Source organism: Emydura macquarii, unplaced genomic scaffold, assembly GCF_026122565.2.
Source record: "Emydura macquarii macquarii isolate MOO-44397 ecotype Brisbane River unplaced genomic scaffold, CSIRO-AGI_Emac_v2 contig_1253, whole genome shotgun sequence".
Lineage (NCBI taxonomy): Eukaryota > Metazoa > Chordata > Testudines > Chelidae > Emydura > Emydura macquarii.
This window is the reverse complement of record NW_027131390.1, coordinates 74,349,640-74,363,192: the sequence shown is the minus strand read 5'-3', so window position 1 is coordinate 74,363,192 and position 13,553 is coordinate 74,349,640. Positions and strand designations below refer to the sequence as shown.

Below are 13,553 nucleotides of genomic sequence, written 5' to 3'. Positions count from 1 at the left end.
CTCTCTCTCTCACTCACTTTCAGGGAAACAAACTAATACTAGAGCCACTTTTGAACAGTCGCTTCTCTGCTATATCCTCTCCTCTTCAGAACTGGCCAGCAGAGAAGCAAATGGGGCAGAAAGGGCCTGGAAGGTCCTTGGAGGTTTGGGGTTAATGCAGGGGTGGGCAATAATTTTCACAGAGGGGCCACTCCACGAATTTTGGTAAGTCATCGCCGGCCTGGGCCATTTCTGGCTTCTGGTCACGTGACCAGAAGCAGGAAGTTCGGTAAGCGACCAGCTGAGAAACTAAGCTGCCCGCTACTCCAGTTACCTTGGCAACTGGAGCGTTGGACAGCTTAGTGATTCTCAGTCGGTTGCTTCCTAAGCTCCCTGCTTCTGAGTGCTGGCCAAAAGCTGCCTGATGCTCCAGGGTAGCTTAAGTAGAGCATCGGTGCAGAAGCAACGGATTGGGTGGGCCTGCTTTCGCCCCTGTGTGGCGGGCTGGACAGAAATGTTAGATAGGCCATATTTTGCCCACCACTGGATTAATGGGATATCTTGTCTAAACTCCACAGCTCCTCAGCCAGGCAGACAGAGCAGTTCTCCCTCCATGATTTTGTCAGGGCCTTGCATCACCAATTCGGTAGCTATCAGCTTCTATCCAATATCGGAACTCTATATGCCCCCCCTTGGTCAATCTAAGCAGCAGTAATGGTTCCTGTTTTGGTACATAATGTGTGGCTCATACTGGAATGAGAAACATGCCATTTAGAGTGACTGTTCCCCAATTCCATTCCTTCCCGTATGATGTATTGCCTGTCGTTGATTGGAGCTGAGCTTCTTCATAACTCTTGTGGAAGGGAAAAAGGCAGCTACGTGCAGCAAAATTTGTCATCAGCATGACCCCTATTCACAGGATTTTTGTGGTTCTGCTCCCCTTTACATATTATAAAGCAATGGAGGGAAACATAGGATCTTATAGTTAGACATATCGTCGTATATCATATGATTTAATTTATAGTGTATGTATCAAATAGGTAACTTTTGCTACCATGTGTCCTTTCCATTCTCTGACTTCAGAGGTTTGCAATAGAAAAGAGAAGGGAATGGGTGCTAATTTAGTACATTTTTATCCTCCAGGCATCCCCAAACAGTTCACAATCATAGTCCTTCCTAATAGCATTGAATGGGCTTGTAAAGAGTTCTCATTGGAACTAAAAATAAACAAACCTCCTTTTACAAGCTGTTATGTAAGAGTCTTTGCCAAATTATGTTAATGTTGTGGAAGGAAGTCTAGTTATAATGAAAACATAATTTGAGAGCAGCCAGTCAAGTAACACTGAACACGATCCAACTAACAATGTGTGTGGGATGCTCTGAAGAAAATGATTGTGTGTATCTTTAAAAACCGGAGGCATGTGAAAAATCACTAGCATCACCCTCCCCCCCTCAATTCTGAATAATATGTTGTCCTCCTTATTTTTCCCCTAATGTTTGCACTTTAAAACTCGCCTGTGCTTTAGGAGATAAAAGTGTCAGGTTTGATTTTTCTCAACTGCGTGGACACTATGGAAGTGCTCTGGTTAAAAACTGCAAGAAAAAGTAGTGTCTTTATTACTGATGGTAATCTACAGAGTCCTGAATTTGCACAGAAGATGCAGGGAGGGTCTAATCTTTAAACTGTTGCATCATGGAATTTGTAAATTGGTAGCTATAGAAAGCATAATGAAGACACGATGAATAGGTCACTGTCTGTAGCTTGGATTTATAGATTTTTAAGACTCCTAGAAATAAGCAGGCTGCTGATGACTTGAAAGCTATTGTTGCCTTTTGTAAGATACTTTTTCTTCGGGTTCATACCACAAAGGGGAATGCGTTCTAAAAAATCTTTTCTAAATATTTGATTCTTTTAATCTGCAGGATCATTGCAAATGTTCCCAAACAGAACACTTTTGTTTATCACATTTTCTTTTTATTTACAGACACTGCAGTAACAAGCTTGCATTGAATATTGTATTTTCCTCATTATCTCAGCTTTGTACTTGACTCCAATACTTCGTACTCCATCAGCCTCATGTTGTGACTCTTTATGCAGCCTGTCCTTAGTGCACACACTTCCTTAGCATGGGATAATCTAACCTCTGCAAGTGAATGTCCTCTGGCATTAATTTGTTTGAGATGGCTCCTTTTAGTTACATTGAGCCATCTTCATCCATGCCTCCTTGTGGCAGCCTGCACTCCAAGTGGGAGGGTTATTCTCACAAGAAAAGCATGTGGTCATACTGACACCTGCCTTCTCTCGAGTTTTCTACTGAGGTGGATGGGGCAGCTTTAGTTTCTATTGAAGTGTTTAGAGCCGTGTGTGCTAAGGGGATGCAGTGAATCTGTGCCTCCCCAATAACATTGGCTTTACTGCCTTGCTGGCCAGCAATGTCCATTGGCTGAACTGTACTGGTCCCCTGAGTAGGCTCACCCCAGTGGCATGCAGGGTCTTCTAGTGGCATAAAACAGACTATCTGCCTTTCAGGCATTGTGCCTTGTTTGCACTGGCTTCTTCTAGTGTAACACTGGGCTGCATGTGGCTTTATCTGCAAATAAACAGGGGAGTAGTAAATGATGTTCCAAAGTTTAAGAATTGTGAACCCAAATAATTCATCAAATTATATTAGAGCTAAGCATGAAATATGAGACCTATCTCTGCCTGTTATACTGCTTAGAGGGACCATCTCTGAAGTATGGCGGTGTTTAGAACTGGGGTTGTTTGTTTGTGTTTTAAATAATGGCAGGTTTCTATAACACAGAAAGTCATATGGGATTCCAGCAACCCTAAAATATCAGCTCACGGTGATCTTGGTTCTGTATGATTATGTCTCCCTTTGTGGCTGACCCTAGCAATTATACAGACTAGTTACATCCCATAGCATGCGGAGGTCTCCTTAACAGAAGCATAGGAACTTGCATTTTTGGTGCTGAAGGCTCTGGGTTCAATCCGTGCTGACAGCATTAGTGTCTGTGTGTACGTGGCTGGCTCATTTTTCATTCAGTTAGTCTCATCATTTTTGGAAATGATGTATATTACCTGTTTCTTTTCATAAGCAGCGTAAGTCAGGAAGCATATTGAAGAATTCGCCAGAGAACAAACTACAATGCTGTACTTGACAAGGAACTTGGTGTAATGGTGAGAAATGCACATTTTTAAAAACTAAGGACAAAATTCTCACCTCTGCTCCACTCGGTAGGTCTCTTAGTGGTGTCAATGGAAGTTCCCTGCACAGGACGAGCTGAATGTGGTATGCAGAAGAGATATACAGTGTGGAAAAGTGGAGAATTTAGTAGAGTTTATTTTGTAAGGGCTAAAGCCCCAGGAATAGAATATGCTTAGTTATGGTTGCAATCATTTTGCTCCTAATAGTTTGCAGGTGGATTATGGGTGAGGTTTAAATAATATATTACTAAGCTTTTAGTGTGTAATGATTTGTCTAAAAATAGAGTTGGATTATTAAGATTAATGTACATTTTGTAGCTTTTGTTACCATTTAGAATATGAGGCAGTCACTCTTTAGTGCCAGAATTAATGGCATTTTTATATCCAATTCCACACAGAATTTTTTTTGAAAAAGTAATTCAGGCATCCATTAAAATCCAGCAGACAACATATTTAAAGTGAATACATCAAGCCTGTCCCACAGGGCAGAGGATAAGCCTTTTTAATTAAAATTGTATTATGAGGGAAGTTTTGTGGTTCAATTGTTAGGTTTCAACTAAGTATACATATGTGCATTTAAACTAGTTATTTGTTCAAATTTAACTCAGTGCATAGCCAGGCTACAAGATACACCCTACCCTAGTATTAGTATTCCCTTGGGTACAAGCTTGTTGTCTGCAAATTCCAAAAGTTACCCTTAAGCGTGAGGCACTAGATGATTAAAAACAAAACTACCTGTATGTATTCCCCATATGTTTTTATATTAAATAGGACAATTGTTCTCATAGTATTATTTCCCAGGTTAGTGGGGAGTTATTTAAATTCTAGACAGCAAGTTACATAAACTTTGAGTGTTATTGATCATGTCTGCACTGTACTAGTATTCAGTGAAGAACAATATCAATTACTGTACACCAGTTACGATTATATAGTTTATAGTGATGTAATGGACGTTATTTTCGTAAATCCAAAGTTTAGGCTGTTGCTACCATTTAAACGTTGAAAAAGTGTATTACTGTGTGTGTATAATGCTTTTGTGGTTTTGGAAATCTCTGTTTATTTAATGTGATGGACTAAATAGTTCGGAATTGTCACCTTGAATTTACAATTTGTTAGAACCTATATTTTAAACTGTCTAGTCCAGAAACTGCAGGCAAGATAATAATATGAAGTACAAAAATTCTTACTGATGTACACTATATTAATTCTTCATACAACACACAGTCAACCTGTGGAACTTGTTGCCAGGGGATGTTGTGCAGGCCAAAAGTATAACAGAGTTCAAAAAAGAATTAGATAAGTTCATGGAGCATAGGTCCATCATTGGCTATCAGCCAAGACAGTCAGGGACACAACCCTATGCTCTGGGAGTTCCTAAATATCTGACTGCTAGAAGCTGGGACTGGATGACAAGGGTGGATCACTCAATATAGTGCCCTGTTCTGTTCACTCCCACTGAATGTTCTGGCGCTGGCCATGGTTAGAAGACAGGATATTGGATTAGATGGACCATTCGTCTGGCCCAGTATAGCCATTCTTATGTTCTTACTTAGTGGCCTGCCTTCCTCCCTCTAAGATAAAACAGCTTGTTAAGTGTGGTTTAATTTCAAGCAAGCCTTACAAAAAGGTGCATCAATGTTCATATATCACATTTCTGTGTACTATATCAACTTATGCTGGAGCCCAAAATCATACATTCTGGGTAGGTTCGGAGGGAGGTGAGTGGAAATGCATTATGACTTTTGATAAAGACAGTGCAATGAATGCAGATCTAAGGAGCAAGCAGTGTTTTAAATGATAAAACGTTTATTATAGCATTAAGATATGAAAGGGCATATCTTACTGGCCCATTAATACACAGTTCAAGTGCACGTGAAGCACAAGAGAGCAGACCTCATGAATGCAAACATCACATCACCCAACTAATGGAATGTATATCTGTATCTTAGTGAATTTATCTCTGTCTTTCAGAAATATCGCCAGTATATGTCAGGACTTCTGGCTCCTCCTTATGGTGTTATGGAAACTGGCTCTAACAATGACAGTAAGTAAAACAAAACAAAAAAAAATTGGAAATTAGTTTAAAAAATCCCTCCTCTTTAGATATTGGAGTTTTGTTCTCTTTAAGAATTGTGATACATGATCTTTCTTAGTGTAGATAGGAAGTGGTGTGTGTCAGTCAGTGTCCACCATAACTATTGCTTTGTGTGTGTGTGTGTATGTGTCCCAACTTCTTCATTTACCTACCCCTTTTTTTTCAGCTGATGGCACTGAGTAGTGGGGGGATAGTATGGCATAACTACCTACTACACACCATTCAATTTGAGAACTGCATTCAGTTTTTGTGCTAAGTGCTGAGGGCAAAACTTTCAAACTACTGTGCCTATCTAGGTACTGAAATCAATACTTAAGCATCTATATCAAAATGAAGTCTTTGGGAGCTGTAGATGCTCAGCACTTCTGAAAATCAGGGACTTTTATTTAGATGCCTAAATACGGATGTAGGATGTCTAACTTTAGTTGCTCATATCTGCAAATGTTGACCAGTATGTTTATATACATGTGGTATATTTGTTGCACCTGCAGTGCTCATTGCTTCATTCCATGGTATTCATGTGACATCTGAACACAGAAAATTTCTCTAAAGAAACACATACCAATGTTATATTACATAATATGTTTTAAAATAAAATAGGTTGTCATGGACAGTGCTATTTTTGTTTATAAATATTAAAACACTGTAATCCCTGGGCATAAAATATCTGAGTTTCATGTGTGCCCACCCAAATGCCCATAAACAGTCTCTAAATCTTAAAATTGTAGGAGGTCTGCTTAACCTGCTGATACATGTAGGATTGTTCTTAATGGGAGTTTCACCTTCATAGATTTCATACACAGATAGGAAGTACATTTTTGATTTCTGAATAATGTGGATCAAACTTACTCCAACTACTAAACCTCACAGGTAAATGCACATGTAATCGAACTGCTAAGACTCTCCTAATTGTGTATTACTTTCATGAATGGATGCTTTAATATTTAGAGAATGTACAATATGCTGTATTGATGTATTCCCTGTTTTCTTTTAGGGATGCCTGACAAGGAGAATATGTCTAGCAATGCTCTTTGTCCAGTATCTAAAAACTGTAATAAGGTAAATCACGCATCATTTTTCACTACTTTGAAAATAAAAAAGAATAAAAATGGCATTAAATTGGGAAAACAGTAAGAAGGGGAGGGATGGAAGGTCCCAGACTGCAAAGGCTTAAAACAGATGTGTAGCTTTATGCACGTGGATAATCCCAGGCTACAAGTGAGCTTTAGTTTTTTCAGGATCAAAGAGCAGTGGCTGAATTTTTCTCCCTCTCATTGCTGGTCCAGGATCAGCACATAAAAAAAGTCAATGTTGTCTCAAAAATACTCAGCTATTGTTGAACTTGGCAAAAGCTTGTGCCTGGATCGGAACTTCGCATCTGGGGCTCATCTGTATAAGAAAGTCACTGGGATGAGAGTGTGTGGGTGTGTGTGTGTGTGAAATGCATCCCTGTGCAGAAGGCTGGTGCAAGCCAGTGCACCGTTATAGTCCCAATTCAGACCTATTTCAAGGGCTTAAGGGGGTCTTTACATGATGCATAGCTTTGTACTGTGCCTTTGCACAGGGCTGAATTTTACCTTATCTGCACAGAATAGCTTTAATCCCAATTCCCTTTCAGAAAGTCTTCTCTGCCTTCATACTAACCAATTGGAATACACAGATGATAATTTATGAGAAATGCTGTCTGGGTTTAAAATAACCACAATAGCAGGAAGAAATAACAGTAGTATCAGTGTCCTTACAGTTCACGCCTGTTCCTCCGGGGGTCTCTGTGGCATGGGTGGGAGAATTCCAGTGATATATAGCGTTGCTTGGATATTTTTCTTTCTAGGTGTAGTAGTTTAAAATGATGCATTTTATGTCTTTAAAAAGATAAAGGAATTTAAATTGACATTGAAAACATCTCTTGACAGCAGATAAGCAAAAGAATGCTTTATCCCATTCCATTAATGTGAATATAACTGATTGTAAAAGTGAACCATTTGTTCTTACTTATTCACTTCCACTTCTCCCTGTCTGCCTGTCCCACTTCCTCAGAGATAGTGACCTTTCTTAATCATGCCTTTTAGCCTTTATTAAGCATACAGCTACTACCGTATACGCAGTTCCTTTCTCCACTCTTTTATTCACTAACTACATAACATTTCCTGACCCAGCCTTATCCTGCATGAAAATAAACACTTCCATGAATTTAATAATAGTAATCCTACGCATTTTGATAGCACCTTCCATTCTAAAAGCTTTCTGAAAACATTTATTAATTGTTACAACACCTCTCTGAGGCATGATCATCTCCATACTACAAATGAGGAAACCCAGGCACAGAGAGGCTAAGTGATGTGCTTGAGACAACACAGGAAGTCAGTAGCAATGTCGACATGAAGTAGTAGAGCCCACAAGGATCGATTCTCTCTCCTGTCCTATGCCAGCAATATGCAGATGTCACACATATCTACCTATATTCACCACATATGGACATACCACTACCACCAAGACTGCCCAGTGCTTGGATGAGATGAGCTCATGGATGAGATCAGCTGCTGAAACTGAACCCAAGCAAGACACAGATGATGCTGGTAGGCAAAGGAAAGCATTTGGAAGGTTTGCAGCCATGGTGCAGTTGGCCTTTGGTTGAAAGTACACATCCACAATTGGTCAGTTCATTCCACAACTTAGGCATGCTCATGGATTCCTTACTGATGCTAAGGTGTCACATAGCGGCATCTCTTACTAATGCGTTCTATCATCTATGGTTGGCTAGGAGACACCATCACATTCTGGTCTCAGTTATGCATGCCTATGTCACCTCTTGGCTGGTCTATAGCAATACAATATACCTGAGCATGAAGTCTTCAGCACCGTGATGGCCTTCGCTGTGGGGAGCATTGCCTAGTGGTCTGGGCTTAGGCCCTTCAAAATGAGGAGGTGGGGTTTGGATGGGGAGCCCAGACCCTCACACTTCTCTGGGATCCGGCATAGGGTCCTATGAGGACTATCGAAGGTCTGACAAACGGGAAGCTTTATGGCTGCCTTCCCTGGGTCTCTTCCTACCACCCCATGATTGTCTATAGTTTGCTGTCTGTGGCGAGGAGATGTGCAGGAGGTCAGCTCACTGCTTGGCACCCCTCGTGGTGTCTGGTGGTTTTGCTCTCTGCTAGGTCAGTTCCCAATCTCTCCCCTGCTGGGGTAGTCCATAAACAAAACAAGGGAAATTAATTCAAACAGAGTCCATATGAGAGACAGGGGGAATGCCTACCCCCAGGGTGTATCTGCAACAGGTCCTCCCTTCCCTCAGGCAGTTTTCGGGAGAGATGCTGCCTTTCCTCAGCTCTTCTCTCAGGAACTGTGAGTTGCAGGTCTGCTCTCTTCCCTGGCCTGCCCCCAAATAAGCTGTTCTGTTTAATTCCTCCTCCAGTCTGTGTATCTCTTGCAGGTGTGGCAGGCTGGGGCTAGCTGAGCTCAGAGCAGCTCCTTAACCCTCTCTTGCTCAATGTGGGGTTTGTATACCCCACCTCAAGCACTTAGGAAATTCCAATTGGCCAAGAATGCGGCAGCTACTCTCCTCAGCAATACAGACTACTGTGAACACATCAAACCAGTCCTCCACACACTACACTGGCTTCCCATAGAATGTCAAATCAAGCTCAATGGCCTGGGTCCAGATTATCTAAAATATCAACCACAGCTCTTGGATGAAGAATATGGTCAACATTTTTATTTCTCTGGCACAATGTAACTTTCTACAATAAAGGTTAAGCTCATCTGTGCAAGGTCAAGGAACCAAGGACCATCACAAATTATATCACCTTCTTCTCTGAGTGCAAGGAGCCTTTCTTTGATCTTGACTTTTCTGACAAACATATAGCAACACATGTATATATTTAGAAACATTCCAAAACAAAACACTCTACTGGACATACAATTCTCTTCCTGGGAGATGATGAGAGAACAAACATGAGACATGTTAGTCACATTGCTTAGTGCACTACTGAAAGGTGCTCAGATACTAAGGTGATGAGTGTGGTTTAAGAACCTATATAGAATATAATAGCTCATGACTCATAGTTGTATGCTTTTGCCATAAGGCCATGCTTCCTTTTATTTACCTTAAGTAAAAAAGTAAATACACAAATGTTTAGTTTACTGCATGTCAAATGTATTTATATATGCATTTATGAACTATATCAAGAACCATAGTACCTGTGCAACTCGTACCATTCTCAAAGCTTGGTATCAATTAAAGATTTGATTGAGCAGGAAGATTTGCCTGCAGGTCTAAATTCTCAGCTGTGTTGGGGATAGCTTTGCACTGATCTGGGGTGTGAAGGTGTAGGTGTCCCCTGTGTAGGTGAATCTTTGGGTAATGCAGAGCCACTTGAACAGCTACTAGGTTAGTGAATTTCTATAACTCTGATTATACTGATATATTTCTGAATATTTTGTTTTTATTATTTTCATAGAACTTGCTTGTTTTAATTTTTCATGTAAATAATTCACAAATCTTTTCACATGGCTCATAAGTTTGCTTCAAATTAATAGAATGTATTCTGCTCTTTAAGTATGAAATATATTCATCTCTTATTCAGTTTGTTAATTCTTTTAATAGCCCTAGAATAGATGATTTTCCATATTCACCATCTAATTATTTGAGCTGTATGTTCATAGCTTAATTTTTTTCTCTTGTCACCTATTTCTTTTTTGATGAGTAACTTAAGATTTTTCTTCTAATGTATGCCTTGCAAGTTTACCACCATATGGAAGTGTTTGGTATTCCTGGTTCAATTAAAATCCATCAAAAATGTGTTTCTATCTGAAGAAAGCTGCAAAGTGATTTTCTGGTACCAAACAGGAATTCATTTGCATTTGGGGTTACTTTAGTGCACATCATTTAATACAAAGTCACAATTAAACTGAGCATAAAATAATTGAAACAAAATATGAAATGATTGTGTTAATGTCATCGGTTACATTTTGGGGAATGGAAACAATCAATTCTAGGCTGTCTTACATTAGAGAAAAGAACAAATTTTTTCTGTTGGGTTAGTTAAGATTAATAATTGTATGATAGCGTCTCTTGAAATAGTTTTGAAAATTCTTATAGAACAAGATCTAGATAAACCCTAGGTCTAGTAGTTTAGCTTGACCTTCCAAGCTAAATGACAGAATCAGTGATCATCTCAGATACATTTTAGAAAAGTTACTGAAGAATATTAACACAGTAGAGTCCTGATTGTGTGTGTATTTATAGATTAAATGGTATGTACATGCACATATATTACAGGTGGAGTTGTGAGCCATGCCTGTATTTAAGGTTGCCTGACACTTTCCTTCATGGGACCCTGTTTTTAGTTGCTTATAATTTTTCTAATCTTTAACTTTTTGAGTTGAAATTTTCCAGGCCAGGTTGTCTGCCTGAGGCTTAAAGTTTCATCTAAATTGGTTTGGCCATTCTGAGAATGAGGTTTGGGAAAAATATGTTGTTTGTCCATGTTAACATTTTTTTAGTCTTTTCCTGGAGATACTCTAGTACCTCCATGCTTTAGAGCAGGGACTTGAAAAGCAGTGAGGGTCGTCCTGGCATCAGGAATGTGCCTTTTTTCATCCACCTAACAATTTACCAAAGTTATAAGCCTCTGAAAAATATCAGTTGGCACATCCTTGATAGAGAGATTTGTTACAGCTTGACAGCTAAATTCTCCAAAGATCCCATCTGCATTGGGCATGCTTCATTCTGCACATGCACCATGTACACACAGTGACTCAACATGTGCCAGCTCAGGGCTGCAGGAACTGAACAAGCCTTTCCCTTCAGTTGTTTCTCTCAGCTGGTAGAAGCTTCTGAGCCAGACACTGGAACTGAGAGGAGGAAGACTGTCTCTTCTATGCTCTCATTGCATCCCCTGCTGTGATCCAGGCAGTGAGAAGGAGAAGGAAGAAGCTGGCTGATTATTCCCAGGGGGTTATGGAGACAGGGGAAGAGGGAGTTGCAGGACCAAGAGAGTAGGGGGAAGAAGGCAGGATGGCAGAAGTGGATAGGAGCAGAGAAAGACCCAGGCAACGGGCATAAGTCTCTAAACCACTCTCCAGCAGAACCTGGAAATGAACCCAGAAGTCCTTAGTCTTTGCATTCTTTTCCTGTCAGCAAATAGCTGTGAAACCCTCTGGCAAAGCATGTGTCTCATCCTCCTCTAGTTGCAGCCTGCAACTGCTACCATTTACTCTGTTAGTTCATGTTGTAGAAATCGATGCTTCGGACCTAAAGATCTCAACGCTGCTGATGTCCTATGCTGGCGATCAATATGGTTTCAAATGCTGGAATATCTGGGTGGGGGAGGCATTTATTTTTGAATTAGGAAATTAAACCTAAAAAACTATGTTAAAAGAACATTAACGTCAAGCCCTTAAAAGTTAGTAAATGTCAGAATTAAGACTGCCTATGCAACTTTAATTGGACCCTCTTGTTTGTATGCATTATGTTACAGTCTTTAATTATATGATCACATGTTATTTTTTCCATGGGACCCCTTAAAAATATAAATTCTAACCTTAGACAATAACATTGACACATTGTTTTTGTTTTGGTACAGCCTAATCCCGCTAACATTACATAGAAAAAATAATTTAATATGTGCCTTATTTATGGAAAAATGTATACCCCAAAAGTAGGAAAGTTCTTATTCTTCGTTTTTCTTCTTGTCACTGCTTTTGCTGATGAATCTATATACACAATAAATTAGGTGTAATTAACATGACTTTTTGCGTACATGTTCTGTAGCTCTTGACATGAGCTAGGGAGTATTTTTTGTTTGAACTCACTAGCTGTTATGTTCTATTTTTAATATATTCCCATATATATATTTGCTTTCTAGTTCTGCTGTATTAAAATAACATCATAGCTCCCTCTGGTGGTCAAAGTAATACCTTTAAATACCTGTAACATTAAGTAATGTCTAAATAGCAGAATGGCTAAAATGTCTGCTTTTTCTTTCAAAGATAATGAGTTCAAATCCTGCAGTGTGTAATTTTAGCAAAAATTCTTTCATTTGAGGACATTTTTCTTAATAAGACCTTTACAAAATATGCTCATACTTCGAAGTTCTTTTTGTTTGCTCCTTGATTTATTTGATATAATACAATTTAAAATTATTGTCTGTCTTTAATAAATTATAGCATTTCTGGTTTTTTGGCTATAGTCCCATATGACTTCTCAAGTGCTTAAAGCTAGCCATGTGCTTAAGTGCCTTGCTGGATCAAGGCTCTAAATTGGTGTAACTGTGCAAAATTTGGTCCATTCAAATAATTGGAGTAGTGTGGGAAAGCAGTATTTGGTGTTTTGTCAGCCCTAGATATATTTAATAAAAATATCTAAAAGATCTTTTGGTAGAAAGAAAAAGTGTAATCTGAGTATTAGTCATTTAAGTGATAGTATTTTCTAAATAAGCTGCCAAATTAATATTAATTTATTTCAATTTTAAGCACTTATTGGTAGCTATAGCCCCTTTAAAATAAGTAAAATGTACTGTTTACAAAGCTATCTTTAAAATTCACCAGAATACAATATTGAATAGCCTATATGGCATACCAATAATAATCATGCAAATAACCATAATAACCATAGTAGTGGTAGGCACAATAACTCCACACTGTATCTCAAATTACCATTCCCAAATTCCTGAGGAGAAAGCTTACCTTTTAACATATCAAACAGGTTAACAAATCCTAGAGAATACTTATGGAGAATTTTGACACTACTGTGAAATACCGGGTTTATAGTAAAAGAGTATATGAAGTGTGGTAGAGGCGATGATAGAGAGTTTTTTGGAAAGTGTGGCATTTGAATGAGATTTGTGTGTTGTAGTTTGGATTGAATTGATTTTCTATGATTTTGTCTACCTGGAGTGGCAATGCGCTCTAGAGGGGTGTTAATTCTAAAGTGCACCAATGTGGTGTGTGCTGACTGGCCTGTGTAGATCCTGCTGGAGCATACTAAAAGTTCCCTAGTGCGTGTTCATGTTCTTCGCTTACATGGTTTGTGTAAGCGTCTTGCACTGTGTATGCATTGTTATAAGTCCTAACCTCTCTTGGGCTGTGTGCCAAAATCCTATACACTGTGTGACAGGGCCAGCTCTGACGGCTATAGCAGGGTGCCTTTTTTTTTTTTTTTTTTGCCCGAAGGTCTTTGAGGGCCCGGAGCTCCTCCCGCTTCTCCTGGCATGCTCCGCAGAGGGACGGGTCCTCAGGGTTGGCGGCCAGACGCCTCTCCACTGCTAA

The 13,553-nt window shown here is 39.4% G+C and overlaps 1 protein-coding gene across 1 annotated transcript in view; it reads left to right on the top strand.

Annotated features, from left to right (window-relative positions):
• RAPGEF4 (Rap guanine nucleotide exchange factor 4) overlaps nucleotides 1–13,553 on the top strand; it is a 205,741-nt gene that overhangs the window by 98,136 nt on the left and 94,052 nt on the right. Inside the window, exons 5-6 of the mRNA XM_067549231.1 lie at nucleotides 5,159–5,231; nucleotides 6,277–6,341. Of these exons, the coding sequence (XP_067405332.1) occupies nucleotides 5,159–5,231; nucleotides 6,277–6,341 (138 nt within the window). The remainder of the gene's footprint in view (nucleotides 1–5,158; nucleotides 5,232–6,276; nucleotides 6,342–13,553) is intronic.